General features: G+C 47.6%; 1 protein-coding gene across 2 annotated transcripts in view; it reads left to right on the forward strand.

Moving 5' to 3' along the window:
- Positions 1-1,553: 1,553 nt before the first annotated feature.
- The window catches only part of LOC130284671 (fibroblast growth factor receptor substrate 2-like), a 64,248-nt gene continuing 40,159 nt past the window's right edge, over positions 1,554-25,642 (forward strand). The window contains exons 1-2 of one of the 2 annotated variants that reach the window (XM_056535287.1): positions 17,040-17,081; positions 23,404-23,474. In XM_056535287.1, the coding sequence (XP_056391262.1) occupies positions 23,409-23,474 (66 nt within the window). In that variant the 5' untranslated portion in view covers positions 17,040-17,081; positions 23,404-23,408. Of the gene's footprint in view, positions 1,665-17,039; positions 17,082-23,403; positions 23,475-25,642 lie in introns of those variants that run through there. The other variant, XM_056535288.1, reaches the window with a different exon arrangement.

The following is a 25,642-nucleotide window of genomic DNA, read 5'->3' on the forward strand; positions in this document are numbered from 1 at the left end:
CACGTAGGGTTACATGTAACACAGAAACCTCGGTATATATCAGCACAGTGTGAGCCCCCCCAACCCCTTTTTCTAAAATAGAGATTCTCCTCATTGGATGATGCTAATGGAGACTCTCCTCATTGGCTTATGCTGAAGGGGATTCTCCTCATTGGATGATGCTGATGGAGATTCTCCTTATTGGATGATGCTGATGGAGACTTTCCTCATTGAATGATGTGATGGAGACTCTCCTCATTGGATGATACTAATAGAGACTTTCCTCATTGGCTGATGCTGATAGAGACTCTCCTCATTGGATAATGCTGACGGAGACTCTCCTCATTGGATGATGCGATGAAGACACTCCTCCATGTGTAATGCTGACAGAGACTCTCCTCATTGGGTAATGCTGACAGAGACTCTCCTCATTGGCTGATGCTGATGGAGACTCTCCTCATGGGATGACGCTGATGGAGATTCTCCTCATTGGATGATACTAATGGAGACTCTTCTCATTGGTTGATGCTGATGGAGACTCTCCTCATTGACTGATGCTGACAGAGACTCTCCTCATTGGATGATGCTGATGGAGATTCTCCTTATTGGCTGATGCTGATGGAGATTCTCCTAATTGGATGATGGTGATGGAGACACTCCTCATTCGATGATGCTAATGGAGACTTTCCTCATTGGATGATGCTGATGGAGATTATCCTCATTAGATGATGCTGATGGAGACTCTCCGCATTGGCTGATGCTGACGGATACCTTCCTCATTGGATGATGTTGATGGAGACTCTCCTCATTGGATGATGCTGATGGAGACTCTCCGCATTGGATGATGCTGATGGAGACTCTCATTATTGAATGATGCTAATGGAGATTCTCCTCATTGGATGATGCTGATGGAGATTCTCCTCATTGGATGATGCTGACAGAGACTCTTCGCATTGGATGATGCTGATGGAGACTCTCATTATTGAATGATGCTAATGGAGATTCTCCTTATTGGATGATGCTAATGGAGATTCTCCTCATTGGCTGATGCTGATGGAGACCCTCCTCATTGGATGATGCTGATGGAGACTTTCCTCATTGGATGATGTTGATGGAGACTCTCCTCATTGGATGATGCTGATGGAGCCCATATGTGTCCTATGACGCCCTTCTCCGGAGTCACCCATAGGGTGCCTGAGGCACCTTCCCTCGACTTAGCCCTCCCCTGGAGCCAGCCCATAGGTGACCTGTGACACCCTCCGCCCTTTAAGCCCAGATTCAACCCATAGGGGGCCTTTACTGAGTCAGCCCATAGAGGACCTGTGATGCCCTCCCCAGAGTCTGTGCCTAGGGGCCTCCCCCGGAGTCAGTCCATAGGGTACTGTGACACCCTCCCCTGGAGTTAGCAAATTATGGGTCTGTGATGCCCTCCACCGGAGTAAGCCCATAGGGGGCCTGTAACGCCCTCCCCCAGAGTCAGTCCATAGAGTGCCTGTGATGCCCTCCGCCAGAGTCTGCCAATAAGGGGCCTGCTCCGGAGTCAGCCCATAGGGCGCTATGACACCCTCCACCGGAGTTAGCAAATAATGGGTCTGTGATGCCCTCCCCTGGAGTTAGCCCATAGGGGACCTGTGATAACCTCCCTCGGAGTCAGTCCATAGGGTTGAAAACCATAAAGGCATCATGTGAGTATAATTACACGTACAAGCTGTTAACAGTCTATGCTCTAGGGACATCTCTAAAATCTATAATCTGCCTCAAAAAGAGGGAAAGAATTGTCCAAAAACATAAGAGATTAGAAAGGAACAAGTGCTCTTCTACATTTGTTGAACTTCTAGTGGGCGTCTGGCCAGAGCCAGTGCTATGTGACTTATATGTCATAAACCTCATCTCCCTCCACATCCTGCTATATGGCATTGTAACACAAAACTGTGAAAAAGTCTTTTGAAGTTGTCTACTACCACGAGAAGCCAGCCTATGAAGGTCCTTTACTCCAAGGTTATCATTTGAAATGTGTTCCTAAGTTTAAGACTTCCCTAAGCTACAGGAGTGAATTTAGTCTTATCACCCCTAGAATCTCAAAATCTGTGTTCAAGCTACAACAGGATTATTGCATTTGCTGAGTCTTCCAAAGTCTGTATCCTGTTAACTCCTTGCACACTTAAATGGCCACTATCACCAAAACTATATTTTTAAAAACAATAGAGCCATAGAAAACAAGTATATCTCTAATACTAATGAGATGAGAAAGGAGAGGGCACACAAAAGGCAACTTCACCTTAATTATGGTGCACCACAGTATCGGCAACCTAACTTGTCTTCTCCTGCGGCATGCACATACAAGGATTGAAGTATCAAGTATAGACACAAAAGAAGGCACGTACGTGCACTCACCGCTCAGCGGAGACAGCTCGGTGTAGAAGTCCGGTGTACGGGGGGCTGGATCACAGCATCGACACAGGTGTAGTGGCGCTCAGTCTGCTCTTTCTGAGCGCCACTACACCTGCGCTGATGCTGTCATCTAGCCCCCCGAACACCGGACTTCTACACCGAGCTGTCTCCACTGAGCCGTGAGTGCACGTATATGCCTTCTTTTGTGTCTATATCTCTAATACTATTTCATTATTTTTTCCCACAGTTTCCCTTAGAAAACTGCTTCTATAAAAGTGGCCACTAGAGGTCCTCATAAAATTTCCCCCACCTGTTACTATGGTGTTTCCGACGTTAGCAACATCAGCGTCTCTGTTGGAATACAGGAAGTGAGCGGGAGGCTTTACAAGCCTGTGTGCGCTCCCTGTGTGAAGATTTCCGAACATAGAGAGCTGGGGAGAGCTGGCAGGGTGTGAGTTGCTGTGATTGGCTGAGAAGAGGGCACACCCCCTCACCTCCCCAGCTCTCAGCAGCATCGAGTGAGAGAACGATTGAGTACAGAGCTCTGTCCATAGCATAGAGGAGAAGAAGCAAGTGGGACAGCATGTTCAGCCTTATACAGCAACATGTACCCCAGTAGTAAAAAGATGGGGAGGGGGTTTGTTACAGTGTGCCAGTTCAGTATTAAAGGGGTACTCCGGTGGAAAACTTTTTTTTTTTTAAATCAACTGGTGCCAGAAAATTAAACAGATTTGTAAATTACTTATATTAAAAAATCTCAATCCTTCCAGTACATCCAGGGTACTTCCTGGGTAAAAAAAAAAGTAAAAAAAGGGTAAAAAATAAAAATAAAAACACAATTATTAAATAAATATAATAAAAAATAAAAATGTTAAAATGCGCCGTGTAGGATCACACGGCGCACATCCACAGCATATTACATGCTGCGGATGCCCGCCCTGCTGCGGCTGGGTAGCTTTTTGTGTCCACTCATAGCAGCAGATTTCCCGCCGGCAGTCATGAGCGGACACACTGAGCTACCCAGCCACAGCAGTGATCTCGCCCTTGTGACTGCTGGGGGGCATCCGCGGTGTGAAATATGCTGTAGATGCGCTCTATGTGACCCTACACTGCGTCCCATTCATACTGCATTTCCGCAGTGTTAGAGGTATCCGTCAGCATCATGTCAAAAAGAGTGATGCTGACGTATACTGTAGCAGCTCCATTTATTTCTGAATGAGACGGGTACAGTATACATTGGCATCCCTTTTTTGACATGACAACGGACACCGATACTGCAGAAATGCAGTATGAATGGGGACTATTCATATAATGAGGCCCTGAAAGCCAGAGGGGGCTCCTCTCCTTCTTGGTCGTACCAGGCGGTCAGGCAACCAGATATGACCTAAGTAGTGGTACTGCCCAGCCCGGGACGAACAGGGTGATAAAAAATGGGGCGCATTTCCTCCATTTCAAAAGCGACTTACCAAAATGAGGTCCCACAAATATACAATTGTGGGAAAAAAAGCTCATTTCTATTTTTTTCACTGATTTTGAAATTATTCTAGCCAAACAATAAGGGCTCAACGTACTCACTTTTGCCCTAGGTGAATACTTTAGGGGGTGTAGTTTCGAAAATGGGGTCACTTCTGGAGGTTTGGTATTGTTCGGATAACTAGAATGCTTTGCAAGATGAAGGGGCTCCTCTCCTTTTGGGTCCCACCATGTGGCCATGCAACCAAATATGGTCTAAGTGGGTATATTACCGAACACGGGACGAACAGCGTAATAAAATATGGGGCGCATTTTCTACTTTTCAGATGCAATGTACAAAAAATATGTCCCACAAATAATGCATTTGTGGAAAAAAAAGAAAATGTAAATTTTTTCACTGACTTTGTATCCATTCCAGCCACACAAAAAGGACTCAAAGTACTCACTTTTGGTCTAGATGTATACTTTAGGGGGTGTAGTTTTCAAAATTAGGTCACTTGTGGGGGTTCTGTATGGGTCTGGCAGCTAAAACCCTTTGCAGGCATGAAGTGTGGCCTATAATCCATCCGGCCTAAAATGATGCCCTGAAAGCCAAATGGCACTCCTCTCCTTCCTACCACGCGGCCAAGGAATCAAATTTGGCCTAGGCGGGGGTATTTACAAACACGGGCCGAGCAGCTTAATAAAATATAGGCTGCATTTCTTGCAATATCAGAAGTGATGTACAAAAAATATGCCCCACAAATGATGCATGTTACGCCGAGCGCTCCGGGTCCCCGCTCCTCCCCGGAGCGCTCGCTACACTCCTCTCACTGCAGCGCTCCGGTCGGTTCCACGGACCCGGGGCGCTGCGATACCGCCTCTGGCCGGGATGCGATTCGCGATGCGGGTAGCGCCCGCTCGCGATGCGCACCCCGGCTCCCGTACCTGACTCGCTCTCCGTCAGTTCTGTCCCGGCGCGCGCGGCCCCGCTCCCTAGGGCGCGCGCGCGCCGGGTCTTTGCGATTTAAAGGGCCACTGCGCCGCTGATTGGCGCAGTGGTTCCAATTAGTGTTTACACCTGTGCACTTCCCTATATCACCTCACTTCCCCTTCACTCCCTCGCCGGATCTTGTTGCCTTAGTGCCAGTGAAAGCGTTTCCTTGTGTGTTCCTAGCCTGTGTTCCAGACCTCCTGCCGTTGCCCCTGACTACGATCCTTGCTGCCTGCCCCGACCTTCTGCTACGTCCGACCTTGCTTCTGTCTACTCCCTTGTACCGCGCCTATCTTCAGCAGCCAGAGAGGTTGAGCCGTTGCTAGGGGATACGACCTGGTCACTACCGCCGCAGCAAGACCATCCCGCTTTGCGGCGGGCTCTGGTGAAAACCAGTAGTGACTTAGAACCGATCCTCTAGCACGGTCCACGCCAATCCCTCTCTGGCACAGAGGATCCACTACCTGCCAGCCGGCATCGTGACAGTAGATCCGGCCATGGATCCCGCTGAAGTTCCTCTGCCAGTTGTCGCTGACCTCACCACGGTGGTCGCCCAGCAGTCACAACAGATTGCGCAACAAGGCCAACAGCTGTCTCAACTGACTGTTATGCTACAACAGTTACTACCACAGCTCCAGCAACCATCTCCTCCGCCAGCTCCTGTACCTCCTCCGCAGCGAGTGGCCGCTTCTGGACTACGACTATCCTTGCCGGATAAATTTGATGGGGACTCTAAGCTTTGCCGTGGCTTCCTTTCCCAATGTTCATTACACTTGGAGATGATGTCGGACCAGTTCCCCACTGAAAGGTCTAAGGTGGCTTTCGTAGTCAGCCTGCTGTCTGGAAAAGCCCTGGCTTGGGCCACACCGCTCTGGGACCGCAATGACCCCGTCACTGCCTCTGTACACTCCTTCTTCTCGGAAATTCGAAGTGTCTTTGAGGAACCTGCCCGAGCCTCTTCTGCTGAGACTGCCCTGTTGAACCTGGTCCAGGGTAATTCTTCCGTTGGCGAGTATGCCGTACAATTCCGTACTCTTGCTTCTGAATTATCCTGGAACAATGAGGCCCTCTGCGCGACCTTTAAAAAAGGCCTATCCAGCAACATTAAAGATGTTCTGGCCGCACGAGAAATGCCTGCTAATCTTCATGAACTTATTCACCTAGCCACTCGCATTGACATGCGTTTTTCCGAAAGGCGTCAGGAGCTCCGCCAAGATATGGACTCTGTTCGCACGAGGCGTTTCTTCTCCTCGGCTCCTCTCTCCTCTGGTTCCCTGCAATCTGTTCCTGTGCCTCCCGCCGTGGAGGCTATGCAGGTCGACCGGTCTCGCCTGACATCTCAAGAGAGGACACGACGCCGCATGGAGAACCTCTGCCTGTACTGTGCTAGTACCGAACACTTCCTGAGGGATTGTCCTATCCGCCCTCCCCGCCTGGAAAGACGTACCCTGACTCCGCACAAAGGTGAGACAATCCTTGATGTCCACTCTGCTTCTCCACGTCTTACTGTGCCTGTGCGGATGTCTGCCTCTGCCTTCTCCTTCTCTTCTGTGGCCTTCTTGGACTCTGGATCTGCAGGAAATTTTATTTTGGCCTCTCTCGTCAACAGGTTCAACATCCCAGTGACCAGTCTCACCAGACCCCTTTACATCAATTGTATAAACAATGAAAGATTGGACTGTTCCATACGTTTCCGCACGGAGCCCCTTCTAATGAGCATCGGATCTCATCACGAGAGGATTGAACTTTTGGTCCTCCCCAATTGCACCTCGGAAATTCTCCTTGGACTTCCCTGGCTTCAACTTCATTCCCCAACCCTGGATTGGTCCACTGGGGAGATCAAGAGTTGGGGGCCCTCTTGTTCCAAGGACTGTCTAAAACCGGTTCCCAGTAACCCTTGCCGTAACTCTGTGCTTCCTCCAGTAACCGGTCTCCCTAAGGCCTATATGGACTTCGCGGATGTTTTCTGCAAAAAACAAGCGGAGACTCTACCTCCTCACAGGCCTTATGATTGTCCTATCGACCTCCTCCCGGGCACTACTCCACCCCGGGGCAGAATTTATCCTCTCTCTGCCCCAGAGACTCTTGCCATGTCTGAATACGTCCAGGAGAATCTAAAAAAGGGCTTTATCCGTAAATCCTCCTCTCCTGCCGGAGCCGGATTTTTCTTTGTGTCCAAAAAAGATGGCTCTCTACGTCCTTGCATTGACTACCGCGGACTTAATAAAATCACGGTTAAGAACCGCTACCCCTTACCCCTCATCTCTGAACTCTTTGATCGCCTCCAAGGTGCCCACATCTTTACTAAATTGGACTTAAGAGGCGCCTATAACCTCATCCGCATCAGAGAGGGGGATGAGTGGAAAACAGCATTTAACACCAGAGATGGACACTTTGAGTATCTGGTCATGCCCTTTGGCCTGTGCAACGCCCCTGCTGTCTTCCAAGACTTTGTTAATGAAATTTTTCGTGATCTGTTATACTCCTGTGTTGTTGTATATCTTGATGATATCCTAATTTTTTCGGCCAATCTAGAAGAACACCGCCAGCATGTCCGTATGGTTCTTCAGAGACTTCGTGACAATCAACTCTATGCTAAAATTGAGAAATGTCTGTTTGAATGCCAATCTCTTCCTTTTCTAGGATACTTGGTCTCTGGCCAGGGACTACAAATGGATCCAGATAAACTCTCTGCCGTCTTAGATTGGCCACGCCCCTCCGGACTCCGTGCCATCCAACGTTTTTTGGGGTTCGCCAATTATTACAGGCAATTTATTCCACATTTTTCTACCATTGTGGCTCCTATTGTGGCTTTAACCAAAAAAAATGCCGATCCCAAGTCTTGGCCTCCTCAAGCGGAAGACGCCTTTAAACGACTCAAGTCTGCCTTCTCTTCGGCTCCCGTGCTCTCCAGACCTGACCCATCTAAACCCTTCCTATTGGAGGTTGATGCCTCCTCAGTGGGAGCTGGAGCTGTCCTTCTACAAAAAAACTCTTCCGGGCATGCTGTTACTTGTGGGTTTTTTTCTAGGACCTTCTCTCCGGCGGAGAGGAACTACTCCATCGGGGATCGAGAGCTTCTAGCCATTAAATTAGCACTTGAGGAATGGAGGCATCTGCTGGAGGGATCAAGATTTCCAGTTATTTACACCGATCACAAGAACCTCTCATACCTCGAGTCTGCCCAACGGCTGAATCCTCGTCAGGCCAGGTGGTCTCTGTTCTTTGCCCGATTTAATTTTGAAATTCACTTTCGGCCTGCTGATAAGAACATTAGGGCCGATGCTCTCTCTCGTTCCTCAGATGCTTCTGAAATTGAACTCTCTCCTCAACACATCATTCCTCCTGACTGCCTGATTTCCACTTCTCCAGCCTCCATCAGGCAAACTCCTCCAGGAAAGACCTTTGTTTCTCCACGCCAACGCCTCGGAATCCTCAAATGGGGTCACTCCTCCCATCTCGCAGGTCATGCGGGCATCAGGAAATCTGTGCAACTCATCTCTCGCTTCTATTGGTGGCCGACTCTAGAGACTGATGTGGTGGACTTTGTGCGAGCCTGCACTATCTGTGCCCGGGATAAGACTCCTCGCCAGAAGCCCGCTGGTTTTCTTCTTCCTCTGCCTGTTCCCGAACAACCTTGGTCTCTGATTGGTATGGATTTTATTACTGACTTACCCCCATCCCATGGCAACACTGTTATTTGGGTGGTCGTTGATCGATTCTCCAAAATGGCACATTTCATCCCTCTTCCTGGTCTTCCTTCAGCGCCTCAGTTGGCTAAACAATTTTTTGTACACATTTTTCGTCTTCACGGGTTGCCTACGCAGATCGTCTCGGATAGAGGCGTCCAATTTGTGTCTAAATTCTGGAGGGCTCTCTGTAAACAACTCAAGATTAAATTAAATTTTTCTTCTGCATACCATCCTCAATCCAATGGACAAGTAGAAAGAATTAACCAGATCTTGGGTGACTATTTACGACATTTTGTTTCCTCCCGCCAGGATGACTGGGCAGATCTTCTACCTTGGGCCGAATTCTCGTATAATTTCAGAATCTCTGAATCTTCCTCCAAATCCCCGTTTTTCGTGGTGTACGGCCGTCACCCTCTTCCCCCCCTCCCTACCCCCTTGCCCTCTGGTCTGCCCGCTGTGGATGAAATTTCTCGTGATCTCTCCATCATATGGAGAGAGACCCAAAATTCTCTCTTACAGGCTTCTTCACGCATGAAGAGATTCGCGGATAAGAAAAGAAGAGCTCCTCCCATTTTTTCCCCTGGAGACAAGGTATGGCTCTCCGCCAAATATGTCCGCTTCCGTGTCCCTAGCTATAAGTTGGGACCACGCTATCTTGGTCCTTTCAAGATTTTGCGCCAGATTAATCCTGTCTCTTACAAACTTCTTCTTCCTCCTTCTCTTCGTATTCCTAATGCCTTTCATGTTTCTCTTCTTAAACCACTTATCATTAACCGTTTCTCTCCCAAATCTGTTCCCCCCACTCCTGTCTCCGGCTCCTCGGACATCTTCTCCGTCAAAGAAATTTTAGCATCTAAAAAGGTCAGAGGGAAAACCTTCTTTTTAGTGGATTGGGAGGGTTGTGGTCCAGAAGAGAGGTCCTGGGAACCTGAGGACAATATCCTGGACAAAAGTCTGGTCCTCAGGTTCTCAGGCTCCAAGAAGAGGGGGAGACCCAAGGGGGGGGGTACTGTTACGCCGAGCGCTCCGGGTCCCCGCTCCTCCCCGGAGCGCTCGCTACACTCCTCTCACTGCAGCGCTCCGGTCGGTTCCACGGACCCGGGGCGCTGCGATACCGCCTCTGGCCGGGATGCGATTCGCGATGCGGGTAGCGCCCGCTCGCGATGCGCACCCCGGCTCCCGTACCTGACTCGCTCTCCGTCAGTTCTGTCCCGGCGCGCGCGGCCCCGCTCCCTAGGGCGCGCGCGCGCCGGGTCTTTGCGATTTAAAGGGCCACTGCGCCGCTGATTGGCGCAGTGGTTCCAATTAGTGTTTACACCTGTGCACTTCCCTATATCACCTCACTTCCCCTTCACTCCCTCGCCGGATCTTGTTGCCTTAGTGCCAGTGAAAGCGTTTCCTTGTGTGTTCCTAGCCTGTGTTCCAGACCTCCTGCCGTTGCCCCCCTGACTACGATCCTTGCTGCCTGCCCCGACCTTCTGCTACGTCCGACCTTGCTTCTGTCTACTCCCTTGTACCGCGCCTATCTTCAGCAGCCAGAGAGGTTGAGCCGTTGCTAGGGGATACGACCTGGTCACTACCGCCGCAGCAAGACCATCCCGCTTTGCGGCGGGCTCTGGTGAAAACCAGTAGTGACTTAGAACCGATCCTCTAGCACGGTCCACGCCAATCCCTCTCTGGCACAGAGGATCCACTACCTGCCAGCCGGCATCGTGACAATGCATTTGTGAAAAAATGCTAATTTTGAATTTCTAACACTGACTTTTTAATAATTCCTGCCAAAAAACTATGGTGTTATAATACTCACTAGCGAATACTATGGTGTTAAAATACCCTAGCGAATACCTTGAGGGGTCTAGTTTTTAAAATGGGGTCATTTGGTTGGGGGGGGGGGGTGGGGATGTGTTCCTATGTTCTACTACCTTCAAACTTCTTGTCACGATTCGGCTGGCAGGAGGTGGATCCTCTGTGTCAGCGAGGGATTGGCGTGGACTAAGATGCTACTGGTATTCACCAGAGCCCGCCTCAAAGCGGGATGGTCTTGCTGCGGCGGTAGCAACCAGGTCGTATCCACTGGCAACGGCTCAACCTCGCTGACTGCTGAGATAAGCGCGGTACAAGGGAGAAGACAGGAGCAAGGTCGGACGTAGCAGAAGGTCAGGGCAGGCAGCAAGGATCGTAGTCAGGGGCAACGGCAGGAGGTCTGGAACACAGGCTAGGAACACACAAGGAATAGCTTTCACAAGGCACAATGGCAACAAGATCCGGCAAGGAAGTGCAGGGGAAGTGAGGTAATATAGCCAGGGAGCAGGTGGAAGCTAATTCGGCTAATTGGGCCAGGCACCAATCATTGGTGCACTGGACCTTTAAGTCCCTAGAGAGCGGAGCCGGGCGCGCCAGCACATGACAGCCGGGGACCGGGACGGGTAAGTGACTTGGGATGCGATTCGCGAGCGGGCACGTCCCGCTATGCGAATCGCATCCCCGCCGGCAATGTCAGCGGGTCTGACCGGGGCGCTGCAGAGAGAGAGACGCCGTGAGCGCTCCGGGGAGGAGCAGGGACCCGGAGCGCTCGGCGTAACACTTCTGCAAACCTTGCATAGCACATAAAAAAAAGATGTACTTTTCAAATTTTCTAAATTTTCTACATTTCAAGTTAAATGGTTAGGCTTCTAATTAATTTAAAATGTTAATTAAAAACAAAAAAATGCTGTCAAAATAAAGTAGAAATCTGAAAGTATAAGTTTCATAAACTATTTGGTCAGTATGTATAAATATATGCAACCTATTAGTGTTAAAATAGCAAAAAATCATAACTTTCAAAAATGTCATGATTTTTTGCATTGTAAAAAAATATAACTACAAATGATATCGGCTTACTTTTACTATGTACATGAAGGAGAACTTGTGACAAAAAAACAATGTCAGAATTATCGTGATTGGCAAAACGTTACCAGAGTTATTCTCTAATAAAGACAGACATCCCCGATTTTAAAAAAAACAGGCCTGGTCTTTCAGGGGCGTACAGGTTTATTTGGGTTGGTCCTTAAGGGGTTAATACTAGTTTTTATAGTGTCAGCCAGTGGTCCGTATTTAAAGGAGAATGTAAATCTATCGGATTTTTTATTTTCCTTTTTATTTTTAGGTTTTAACAGATTAGTTCTGTTATGTGTCAAAGCTCGATTATATGCTTTTTCTAGTACTTTTTTTGGATAACCTCTGGCTGATAATCTATTTGCTAGATCTAATGCTTGTTTTTTTAAACCTATCTCGGTGTTGTTGATTCTTTTTAATCTCAACATTTGTCCGTATGGAATGACTGATTTTATGTGCTCCGGGTGATAACTACTGTAGTGCAGTAAGGAATCCTATGATTGCATTCAGGAGAACCAAAAATGTAAGCGACACCCTGACCAACTGTTACACCGAGCGCTCCGGGTCCCTGCTCCTCCCCGAAGCGCTCGCGGCGTTTCTCTCCCTGCAGCGCCCCGGTCAGACCCGCTGACCAGGAGCGCTGCACTGACATTGCCGGCGGGGATGCGATTCCCATAGCGGGACGCGCCCGCCCGCGAATCGCATCCCAAGTCACTTACCTGTCCCGGTCCCCGGCTGTCATGCTCTGGCGCGCGCGGCTCCGCTCTCTAGGGCGCGCGCGCTCCAGCTCTCTGAGATTTAAAGGGCCAGTGCACCAATGATGGTGCCTGGCCCAATCACCCTGATTAGCTTGCACCTGTTCCTTGCCCATATAACCTCATTTCCTCTGCACTTCCTTGACGGATCTTGTTGCCTTGTGCCTTGAGAAAGCTTTACTGTGTTACCCATACTGTGTTCCTGACCTCCTGCTATTTCACCATTGACTACGAACCTAGCCGCCTGCCCCGACCTTCTGCTACGTCTGACCTTGCTCTTGTCTACTCCCTTGTACCGCGCTTATCTCAGCAGTCAGAGAGGTTGAGCCGTTGCCAGTGGATACGACCTGGTTGCTACCGCCGCTGCAAGACCATCCCGCTTTGCGGCGGGCTCTGGTGAATACCAGTAGCAACTTAGAACCGGTCCACCGACACGGTCCATGCCAATCCCTCTCTGGCACAGAGGATCCACCTCCAGCCTGCCGAATCGTGAGAGTAGATCCGGCCATGGATCCCGCTGAGGTTCCCCTGCCAGTTGTCGCTGACCTCACCACGGTGGTCGCCCAGCAATCCCGACAGATCGCCCATCTAAGTCACCAGCTGTCGCAAGTGTCCACCATGGTACAGCAATTTCAGTCGCAGCTACAGCAACTGCAACAGCAGCTATCATCTCCTCCGCCAGCTCCTGCACCTCCTCCTCAGCGAGTGGCCACTCCTAACCTCCGCTTGTCCCTGCCGGACAAATTTGATGGGGACTCTAGACTCTGCCGTGGTTTTCTGTCACAATGTTCCCTACATTTGGAGATGTTGTCGGACCAATTTCCTACAGAACGGTCGAAGGTGGCTTTCATGGTCAGTCTCCTGTCTGGGAAGGCTTTGTCTTGGGCCACACCGCTCTGGGACTGCGATGACCCTGTCACCGCCACTGTACACTCCTTCTTCTCTGAGGTTCGCAGTGTCTTCGAGGAACCAGCCCGAGCTTCTTCTGCCGAGACTGCCCTGCTGAACCTGGTCCAGGGTAATTCTTCAGTAGGCGAGTACGCCATCCGATTTCGTACTCTCGCTTCCGAATTATCTTGGAACAACGAGGCTCTCTGCGCGACCTTTAAAAAAGGCCTATCCAGTAACATCAAAGATGTGCTGGCCACACGAGAGATCCCTGCCAACCTGCATGAACTTATCCATTTGGCCACCCGCATTGACATGCGTTTTTCGGAAAGACACCAGGAACTCCGCCAGGAAAAAGACCTTAATCCCTGGGCACCTCTCTCACGGTATCCCTTGCAATCTACCCCTGTGCCTCCCGCCGAGGAGCCTATGCAAGTAGATCGGTCTCGCCTGACTCTTGAAGAGAGGTCTCGCCGTAGGGATAAAAATCTATGTCTGTACTGCGCTAGTACCGAACATTTCATGGTGGATTGCCCTATTCGTCCTCCACGTCTGGAAAATGCACACACGCAACCTGCTCACGTGGGCCTGGCATCTCTGGGTACGGAGTCTGCTTCTCCATGTCTCACTGTGCCCGTACGGATTTCTCCTTCTGCCAACTCCTCCTTCTCTGCCGTGGCCGTCTTGGACTCTGGTTCTTCTGGAAATTTTATTCTGGCCTCTTTGCTTGATAGGTACTGCATCCCGGTGACCCGTCTCATCAAGCCGCTCTACATTTCTTCAGTCAACGGAGTCAAGTTGCACTGCACTGTGCGTTATCGCACAGTGCCCCTGCTGATGAACATTGGACCACATCTCGAGAAGATTGAATTTTTGGTTTTGCCCGGCTGCACCTCTGAAGTCCTCCTCGGTCTGCCATGGCTCCAGCATCATTCTCCCACCCTTGACTGGACCACCGGGGAGATCAAGAATTGGGGTCCTGCTTGCCTCAAGAAATGCCTCACTTCTGCTCCCAGCCCCGCCTGTCGAGCCTCAGTGTCTCCTCCTGTGCCTGATCTCCCAAAGGCTTATCAGGACTGTGCCGTGCCTCCTCATAGCCCCCGTCCTGGTGACACTCTGCCCCGTGCCAAGCCTCACCCTCTGCCCCCCCTCCCCATTCCCACTCCTTCTGGACTGTCTGCCGTGCATGGGCATACCCAGGACTTCGCTGTTCCCCGGAGGGAGACTCTACAGTCGCTCCCGATGTCCTCGTCCTGTGTGGAGCGACATCCCGACAAAAAGAGGGGAAGACCTAAGGGGGGGTACTGTTACGCCGAGCGCTCAGGGTCCCTGCTCCTCCCCGAAGCGCTCGCGGCGTTTCTCTCCCTGCAGCGCCCCGGTCAGACCCGCTGACCGGGAGCACTGCACTGACATTGCCGGCGGGGATGCGATTCGCATAGCGGGACGCGCCCGCCCGCGAATCGCATCCCAAGTCACTTACCTGTCCCGGTCCCCGGCTGTCATGCTCTGGCGCGCGCGGCTCCGCTCTCTAGGGCGCGCGCGCTCCAGCTCTCTGAGATTTAAAGGGCCAGTGCACCAATGATGGTGCCTGGCCCAATCACCCTGATTAGCTTGCACCTGTTCCTTGCCCATATAACCTCACTTCCTCTGCACTTCCTTGCCGGATCTTGTTGCCTTGTGCCTTGAGAAAGCTTTACTGTGTTACCCATACTGTGTTCCTGACCTCCTGCTATTTCACCATTGACTACGAACCTAGCCGCCTGCCCCGACCTTCTGCTACGTCTGACCTTGCTCTTGTCTACTCCCTTGTACCGCGCTTATCTCAGCAGTCAGAGAGGTTGAGCCGTTGCCAGTGGATACGACCTGGTTGCTACCGCCGCTGCAAGACCATCCCGCTTTGTGGCGGGCTCTGGTGAATACCAGTAGCAACTTAGAACCGGTCCACCGACACGGTCCACGCCAATCCCTCTCTGGCACAGAGGATCCACCTCCAGCCTGCCGAATCGTGACACCAACAGTAAATTTGTGCCCTCCACTAAAAAAAGAAGATAAAAACTGGTTAAATTTAAAAGGTAACCACAAATGTGGGGGTTGCAAATGGTGTTCGCAATTGATTTGCAGTTCTTACATTAAAATAGGAGGCACTCCAGTACATTGTAAAGATTTTATCTGTTGCAAAACTACTTATGTAGTCTATGGCCTGATTTGTACTTGCGGACGATTTTATATCGGAAGCACTACCAGAGCCATGCACATCAGTTTCCGCGAGCATCTGTACTCATTACGTAGCAAGAAGTGGTCCCCTAGAATTATAGAACACATGTGGCAAGCACACAATGGTAACCCACTTGATTTAAAATTCTTCGGCCTGCGGGAGGATATATGGGAGGGGGACGATAATGTGGAGGCATTATGGGTAGAAATATATGGAGATAAAAAAAAAAAAAATTCTGATAGGGGTTTGTTATAAGCCACCAAACATAATGGAAGAGGCAGAAGGTGAATTACTGAGGCAAATAAACAAGGCAGCAAATCAAAATGATGTGGTAATAATGGGGGACTTTAACTATCCTGATATAAAATGGGAGACTGAGCCCTGTGGATCTCATAAAGAAAACAGATTTCTGACTATAACTAAAGACAATTATCTGTCCCAAATGGTGCAGAGCCCGACCAGAGGGGGCGCCCTACTATACTTAATATTAACCAACAGACCTGGCAGAGTAACTAATGTGCAGGTAAAAGGACACCTGGGAAATAGTGATCATAATAAAATACATTATAACTTGTTCTTCAATAGGGGAATCTCTCGAGGGGCTACAAAAACAGTGAACTTTAGGAAGGCAAAGTTTGATCAGCTCAGAGAAGCCCTTAACAATATAAAAGGGGATATTGTCCTCATAAACAGGAATACTGACACTAAATGGGAGACTTTTAAAGATATCTTAAATTCTCACTGTAATAAATATATACCTTATGGGAATAAAGGGATCAGAAATAAAAGAAAACCAATATGGATGAATAAAAATGTTAAAGGGGCAATAAATGACATGATATAAAAAGTGACCAAAATACACTTTTTTGGACTTTGGAATTTTTTTGCGCGTACGCCATTGACCGTTTAATTAATGATATATTTTTATAGTTTGGACATTTACGCACGCGGCGATACGACATATGTTTATTTTAAATTTTTTTTACACTGTTTTATTTTTTTTATGGGAAAAGGGGGGTGATTCAAACTTTTATTAGGGAAGGGGTTAAATGACCTTTATTAACACTTTTTTTTACATTTTTTTTGCAGTGTTATAGGTCCCATAGGGACCTATAACACTGCACACACTGATCTTCTACACAGATGTGTATTAACACGCCTGTGATCAGTGTTATCGGTGCTTGACTGCTCCTGCCTGGATCTCAGGCACGGAGCAGCCATTCGCCGATCGGACACCGAGGAGGCAGGTAAGGGCCTTCCCGGTGTCCTGTCAGCTGTTTCGCGATTTCACCGCGGCGGTCCCGAACAGCCCGACTGAGCAGCCGGGTCACTTTCACTTTAGAAGCGGCGGTCAGCTTTGACCGCCGCTTCTAAAGGGTTAATACCGCACATCGCCGCGATCGGCGATGTGTGGTATTAGCCGCGGGTCCCGGCCGTTGATGAGCGCCGGGACCGACGCGATATGATGCGTCCGAAATATACGTCCTGCGTCGTTAAGGGGTTAAACACAGTCATAATGGGGGAGATTTATCAAAACCAGTGCAGAGAAAAAGCTGACCAATTGCCCATCGCAACCAATCACATTTCTTCTTTCATTTTTGAAAAGGCCTCTGCAAACTGAAAGAAGTGATCTGATTGGTTGCTATGGGCAACTCAGCAGCTTTTCCTCAGCACAGGTTTTGATTAATCTCCCCTATATGTATTTGCTAGTAGTTCATACCTTCAATGTTTTTTTTGTTTTTTTTTTTGCTGTTTTTATTTTTCAACCTGTTCAGAAATGTCATGTGCATTGTAGAAATCTTTGGTCAACCTTGGTGAAGGGAAAGAGATCAACCCCAATGGTAAACCAAGGGATCTACTCATCCAAGCATTGATAGAGCAAAATATGGAGCAGTGTACCATGGTGCCTGAGCCAGGAATCAGTGCACCTGATTAAATCCCCAGGATAAACCCTGAGGCTAAGTTTTTTTTTGGTTTGAAAAAAACGCAAGAAAAAACACCTGAAAAAACGCCAGTGCAATTTCCTGCATCTGGCGTTTTTTCTGGCATTTTTTCATATGTGTGGAAATTGCATTTTTGGCCCCTATGGCATTTTTTTTGGTACCCAAAATTTGTTGGGTACCCCCCCCAAAAAAAAAAAAAAAAAAAAAAAGGATGCAGTAGTGATGGAAAAAAAATGTATTTAAGAAAATTTATATTTTTTATAACTAAATTTTAATACATTTTTATAAAGTGTGTGTTTTCCACTTTTTTTTATCTCTCTTTTTTGACATTTTTTAGTTAGTACTACTACTCCCAGCATGGAATAGACTGTTTAGGTAGTGCTACTACCTGTACTATTAGACATATCGCCCGATGCGATCGTCCATAATATAGCAGAGATGTGGAGCGGTTCTATTGCTCGCATCTCTGCTCTGTACTCCGGCCAGTGATGTGAATAGAACATCACTCATTCATATTTTCCCCACAGAGTGGGGATTGGCCGGATGGTTGCAGCTCTCAGCGGGAAATAAGAATGAGTGATGTTCTGTTCACATCACTGGCCGGAGTATAGTGCAGAGATGCAAGCGCTGTATACAGCAGCTCCAATTCTCTGTAATAGAAAGGACGATCACAGCGGATGTCAGGATTGATACCTGCTGTGATCTTTCCTTAACTGCAGGTATTACTACTCCCATCATTGAGCACACTCTGCTCCATGTTGAGAGCAGTAGTTCCTGCAGTTAGGAAAAGATCACAGTGGATGTCACTTCTGACACCTGCTGTGATCCTCCTGTATATAATGTATAGATGCGGGCGGCCACTTCTATGGTCCCCTGCACTGACGTATATATTCACCTATTCATATTTCCCGCAGAATTGTGATTGGCTGGAACCATCTGGCCAATTACAGCTCTCTGTGGGAAATATGAATAGGTATATATATACGGCAGTGCAGGGACCATAGAAGAGCGGCCGCCGCATCTATAAATTATACAGAAGGATCACAACGGACCTGGGGCGATCTGTCAGTTAGTACAGATACTACTACTCCCATCATGGAACAGTGTGTGTTCCATGCTGGGAGTAGTAGTACCACCTCAAAAATAAAGAGTAAAAAGGGAAAAACACACACACTAGATTTTTATTATTGTCAGCTGCATTTTTAGTGCCCTACCCACCCACATAAATTGGTCCCTGTTTAAAAAGTAATAAAAATTTTGTTATAAAAAATATAAATTTCGTTAAATACAATTTTTCCCATCACTACTGTATCTTTATTATTATTATTTTTTAATGGTACCCTACGAAATTTTATAAAAAAAATGTATCTCCATCACTTTTTTGGATAGAATAAAAAATGCCTGAAAAAACGCCAAAGTTAAAACCCATCTTCTATGGGAGAAAAACGCTTCAATTTCAGGGAGAAAAACGCCAGTGACTCAACATGCAGCGATTGTGCAAAACCGCCAAGGAGCTGAAAAACGCAACTGAAAAATGCTAAGTGGATAAAGAATTTTGCGATTTCTCATTGATTTACAGCTAAAATCTGGCTGCAGCGTTTTTGGCCGAAAAAACGCCATGCGGCAGAATTGGCGTTTTTCTTGGTGTTTAAAAAAAAATAAAAAAACAAGTAGAAACTTAGCCTGAGGCTATGTTCACACGGCAGAATATGTGCTTGCTTTGGTGGCACTAGGACCACTCGGAAATGCGCTGTCATCATAGACGGCAATGCATTTTTCGAGCGGAATATGCAGAAACATTGAAATGGTTCAATGGTTCACTGTTTCTGCAGACTCTGGAATTCTGCTGTGTGCACAGTGCGGCAGAATCCTATTGCTATTACTAGCAGCAGGTTGCCAGCTGCAGGAATCCCGCTGCGAGTTACGCTACCATTGATTTAAATGGGTCCACAGACAATCCCCAATGGTGTCAGATTTGCGGACTGTCTGCAGAGGGGGCAGAGTAGGGAATTTTAAATTAGGGATAGTGCTGTTGCCTAAGAAAACAATAGGATGTGATCTGCAGACACATTCAGCCTATACTTGTCAGCAAGACAGTGCACAGCAATAGAGCTTTTCTGTTGATAATTTAAATCGGTGAATGTATACAATAAGGGCATACAGCACTATCGGTTTTTCATTGTGTGGAAACTATTAAAGCTTATGGGAATAAAATAAAATAAGTATATGGGAAATCAGGGTATTTTTGGATTCCCTTAAAGGGAATCTATTTGAATAAATAACAAAGTTAACCCTTCATATACTGGTCTTGACCAGTTAAGGTAATAATTTCCTATTGACTCTCAGCTAACATATGGCTGCAGAAATTTTGGCCCAAAACGTCAATGCAGCGAGTATGGCTTTTTGGGGGCTTTAAAAAAAAAAAAAAAAATTATATATATATATATATATATATATATATATATATATATATATATATATATATTATTTTAATTAACCACCATCAGAAAACATGTCAGACGATAAAAAGGTCTCAGAAAAACAAATGCATACAAAAATTATATCAATCAGTCAACAGGAGTTATTTGCAAAACCTAACAAACCTCCCCCCCCCCACCTCACCCATCCACTGAGAGCAACATTTTCGGGTGTTTTTTTTGTTTTACAAAACCCCCCAGTGTAAGAATTGTTTTTGGGAAAACTTTTACTGCCTTTTTCGAGCCAAAGCCAGAAATGGATCTGGCAGGAAGGAGAAGTATAAGTAGTCCCTTTCTACTTCTCGGTCCTTTTAAATACACTTCCAGTTTTGCTGCTAAGTGGAAGCACCGCCTAAGGGTACGTTCAGATGGGCGGATCCACAGCGTATTATATGCTGCAGATCCACCGCCGAAGGACGCTACAGGGTGCCTTTAGCTGTGCCTGCTCAAAGCAGCAATAGGCCTCTACAAGCAGACACACTGCGATGTGCGAGTCGCCATGCACATGCGCAGTATACTCGCACATCGCAACTGCTCTCGGCCTAGCTCATGGAGCAGGGGGAGCACCCGCAATGTGTGCGAGTACACCGCGCATTTGTGGCGACTCGCACATCGCAGCAGTGTGTCTACTTATAGCAGCGCAGTGCTGCTCTGAGCAGGCACATCTAAAGGAACCCTGTAGGAGTCTTTCGGCGGCAGTGTAAAATATGCAATAGATTCTCTCGTCTGACTGTACCCTAAGTCCAGGTTTCGACACAGGTATTTTCTGGCATTTTTGTGAAAAACTGCCACTGCACTTTTTGAGCCAAAGTCAGAAGTGGATCCAGTAGGAAGGAGACGTAAAAGTCCTTCCTTTATATTTCCCATTAATTTTGAAAACTAATTTGGCTTTGGCTCAAAAACTGCAATAGTTTTCCAAAAATCTCCAGAAAACTCCTGTGTGAAAACCTAGCCTAAGGCCGCGTTCACACAGTGGAAAAAAAACACACATATGTTCGGAGCAGAATTCTGCAGATGTTAAACAGATGCAAACTTAATGCAGAATTTGTACGGAATCCGTGTGGAAATGTTCACACGGATTCCGCATGATTCCGCATCTTTTCTTCGCAGCCACCTGGGACTCCTGAAGTGCTGCAGTACTAGAACTCCCATCATGGAACTGAGTTGTTTCCATGATAGGTGTACTAGTTCCCCTACTGCAGGAGTCTGTGGGTGGCTGGGGAGACTACTGTAGCAATAGTACTACTACTCCCACCATGGAACAGAGTCTTTTCCATGTTGGGGGTAGTAGTACAGGAGCTGAGGGATTGGTCGCATTGGGTTTCACTTCTGAAAGCCGATGCGATCAAAAGTTATTAACCGGGGGAGCGGGCTGCATATCAGCCGCACTGCTCCCCAGCAATGTATTTTTTACTGTCAAAAATTCATAATTAAATACCCTGCCGGTAGCCCTGAATGGCCGGCACCATGTAGCCATTCAGGGCTCCCAGCAGGGTTTTCAATTAGGTTTTTAATATAGATGGCCGGCGGGGATCACGGCACAATGCTGCCCGCTTACCCAAAAGAAGCCATCTCTCCTGCTACAGCTCCTACCATGGAATAAACACTGTCCCTGAGCCCATGTACTACTACTCAGACTCTTTTTCATGATGGGAGTAGTAGTATCCCCTGTGGAAATTATAAACATTTTTTTTATTAAACTAAACATGAAAGTTTGTGCAGATTCCGCTTGCATTCTGCGCGAATTCTGCACAAATTCATCTGAAAGTCGTCCCCATTGACCAATGGGATACTGCGGAATGCAGAATTTCAGCAGCGGAATTCCGCATGTGGAAATTCTGCTGTCTGAATTAACTGGCGGAATCCCATTAAAGTTAATGGGCAATAAATTCACGCAGAATTCAGCACAAAAGATTGACGCAGAATTCCGCATGGACTTTGCAGTCATACACAGCAGTTCTTTGTTTTATTTAATTTAAAATTGCTATCACAGTTTTGTGCCAAAACTAAGAGTAGATTCAAAAGGAATGGGAAATATAAAGGAAGACTTCTCCTTCCTGCTGGAACCACTACTGGTTTAGGCTCAAAAACTGCAGTGGCGTACAAACAGCAAAAAAACAAAAAAATGCTGTGTCTGACAGAAGCACCCCTCCTCCCTTGGGTTAGCTCCCCCATATAAAAAATAAAATAACAAAAAATAATTCTGTGTGTAAGGGTCGGAACACACTACGTTTTGGCCACAGTTAATCGTATCTGTCGACATCCCACCGAAAACGGGAAGCCGACGTATACTGTTAGCGGAAGCAGCCCATTCACTTCTATGACCAAATGGAGTCACCACTAGTGACTCCGTTCGGAACATACTGTATGCGCTATTCTAAGCACACTCATGACAGGGGCTGTTATGCTTTTGAAATAGCGCGCACATCCCGAAAGGAGTGACTAGGTGACTCCTTTTGGCTATAGTATGGGGTTCACTGCGCCCGTTAACAGTATACGCCAGCATCCCGTTTTTGGCGGAATGCCAATGGATACGATTAACGGGGGCCAAAACGTAGTGTGTTCCAACCCTTAGATCTTTGTTAGATGTACTCTAAAATAAGCAATATTAATACCGTATTTTTCGCCGTATAAGACGCACTTTTTGTTCCCCAAAACTGGGGGGGGGGGGAAAGTTGGTGCGTCTTATACGGCGAATACACACTTATCGGGTCGGTCCCTGCGGCCATCAACGGCTGGACCTGTGGCTAACAAAGGACATCACCGATCGTGGTGATGCCCTGTATTAACCCTTCAGACGTGGCGATCAAAGCTGACCGCCGCGTCTGAAGCGAAAGTGACACTAACCCGGCTGTTCAGTTGGGCTGTTTGGGACCGCCGCGGTGAAATCGCAGCATACGGAACAGCTTACAGGTCACCGGGAGGGACCTTACCTGCCTCCTCGGTGTCTGCTCCGTGCCGGGATCCCCTACATAGCGTGGATCCCGGGGAGCGTGGATCCCGGGGAAGAAGACGTCCGGAGCGTCGGGGCCGCGGCAACAGTGATGGAAGGTGACATCCAGGGCACCGGTGACGGGTCCGGAGCGGTGGGGACACGTGAGTATTACCTCCTATCCAGTGGTCTTCAACCTGCGGACCTCCAGATGTTGCAAAACTACAACTCCCAGCATGCCCGGACAGCCGTTGGCTGTCCGGGCATGCTGGGAGTTGTAGTTTTGCAACATCTGGAGGTCTGCAGGAGGAAGATCACTGTTGGGTGCAGAATCTTTTTTTTCTAGATTTTGCACCTTTAAAATTGGGTGCGTCTTATATGCCGGTGCGTCCTGTAGGGCGAAAAATACGGTATATCACCCATATTTATGATGGAGGGAGCAAAGGGTTTGTCTGTGGCAAAAACGTTGTTGTATGGCATGGCTCTTTGTTGTGAACATGCTGTTAGCTGTGCCTGTCCAATAAGGGATATCCTATGGGTGGGCTCATGCCTTCAATCAATATAAACACATTCACATGTAGAAATTATTTCAAGGAGCACTAGTGAAAACAAACGTTATAGTTGAGTAGCTTTTCTTAAGAAAGGTGAGTTTGTTTGTTACCATACCTATAGTATATGATACCGTTTTTTTTTTCTTTTTGGCCCTGAAATGTTGCTAGACAAGCAGGTTATCCCCTCGTAATGATTCATTAAATGTGTAACATATTAAACTCCAGAGATAATCCTCAGTATCTGTCTCCCTTACATGCAGGAGACATGGGTCTTTGTCACTGCATTGGTACCAAACACTGTGATCCTGAAGAAAGAGGAAACTGCTTTCGGGTGAGAGTATACACATAAGTACGTTTTTTTTTGGGGGGGGGGGGGGGGGGGGGATTTGCTCACAAAGTGCAGTTTTGCTGTAATTTAACGCTAATCTCCTAGCACACAAAAATGTTGCCCCACTGAATAGCGTGCAGTCTAGGGCAAAATTATAATTTCACATAAGGCATACTGCACACCTGCTAAATGTAGTTTGTTTGGAAGGAGACTGTGGAGAATTAAAAGTACTTTCATAAATCGAAGTATAATAGAAAGTCTTTTAGTTTTGGCTGAAGAAACTGCATGCAAAGACTGCGCTGTGTGAACATGGATGTTGAAGCTATGAAGGGGTGGAAGTGATTTACTGACTTGCCTTTTTATACTATAAAGTTTTATAGTCTATTATTACCATTTAAGGACGGAGCGTTTTTCTGTTTTTGCACTTTTTCTTTCTTTTTTTTCTTTCAATTTTCCACCTAAAAATCCATATGATGGCTTATTTTTTGCACCACCAACTCTACTTTGTAATGACATTAGTCATTTTAGCCCAAAATCTACAGCGAAACAGAAAAAAAAAATCATTGTGCGACAAAATGGAAGAAAAAAACGCCATTTTGTAAGTTTTGGGGGCTTCCGTTTCTACGCAGTAAATTTTTCAGTTATTACACCTTATCTTTATTCTGTAGGTCCATACGGTTAAAATGATATAGGTTTGATTTTGTCGAACTTCTGAAAAAACTATCATAATTTTTCTGACCCCCTATAACTTGTTTTAAACTTTTCCACGTATGGGGTGGTATGAGGGCTCACTTTTTGCGCCGTGATCTGAAGTTTTTAGCGGTACCTTTTTTGTTCTGATCGGACTTTTTGATAGCTTTTTATAAAATTTTTATGGTATAAAAAGTGACCAAAAATACGCTATTTTGGACTTTGGATTTTTTTTTTGCGCGTACGCCATTGACCTTGCAATTTAATTAACAATATATTTTTATAGTTCAGACATTTACGCACTTGGCGATAACACATACCGTATTTTTCGTCCTATGGGACGCACCGGCGTATAAGACGCACCCAATTTTTAGGGGCAAAATCTAAAAAAATTAAGATTTTGAACCCAATAGTGGTCTTCAACCTGCGGACCTCCAGATGTTGCAATACTACAACTCCCAGCATGCCCGGACAGCCGTTGGCTGTCCGGGCATGCTGGGAGTTGTAGTTTTGCAACATCTGGAGGTCCGCAGATTGAAGACCACTGCATAGGAGGTAATACTCACGTGTCCCCGCCGCTCAGGACCCGTCACCGCTGCCCTGGATGTCGCTCCATCGCTGTCGCCGTGTCCCCGTTGCTCTGGAACGTCTCTGCTGCCGGCCGGGTATCCCCGCTCTCCGTCGCCGCCATCACGTCGTTACGCACGCCGACGCACGTACGCGACGTGATGACGAGGAAGGAGAGCGCCGGCCATACAGTGGATCCCTGAACGGAGAAGACACCGAGGAGGCAGGTGAGGTCCCCCCCCCCCCGTGTCCTGTCAGCACTAACCCGGCTATTCAGTCAGGCTGTTCGGTGAAATCGCGGCGGTCCCGAACAGCCAGACTGAACAGCCGGGTTAGTGCCACTTTCCCTTCAGACGCGGCGGTCAGCTTTGATCGCCGCGTCTGAAGGGTTAATACAGGGCATCACCGCGATCGGTGATGTCCTGTATTAGCCGCGGGTCCCGGCCGTTGATGGCCGCAGGGACCGCCGCAATAGGGGTGTATTCGCCGACTTTTCCCCCCACAGTTTTGGGGAAGAAAAAGTGCGTCTTATACGGCGAAAAATACGGTATGTTTATTTTCAGGTTTTTTTTATGGGAAAAGGGGGGGCGATTCAAACTTTTATTAGGGAAAGGGTTAAATGATTTTTTAAATTTTTTCTTTATAGGGGACTATAACATGCAGTACATTGATTCAATACACTGATCTCTGCCATTGCATTCAATGGCAGGGATCAGTGTTATTAGCGGTTGATTGCTCAAGCCTGGATTTCAGGCTTGGAGCAATCAATCACGATCGGACGCGCAGGAGACAGGTGAGGGGACCTCCTGCTGCATCCTAGCTGATCTGGATATCGCGATGGTCCTGATCAGCCCGACTGAGCAGCCGGGATGCTTTTACTTTCACTTTTAGACCCAGCGATCAACTTTGATCAC

The sequence above is a fragment of the Hyla sarda genome, chromosome 8 (genome assembly GCF_029499605.1).
Source record: "Hyla sarda isolate aHylSar1 chromosome 8, aHylSar1.hap1, whole genome shotgun sequence".
NCBI classification, from domain to species: domain Eukaryota; kingdom Metazoa; phylum Chordata; class Amphibia; order Anura; family Hylidae; genus Hyla; species Hyla sarda.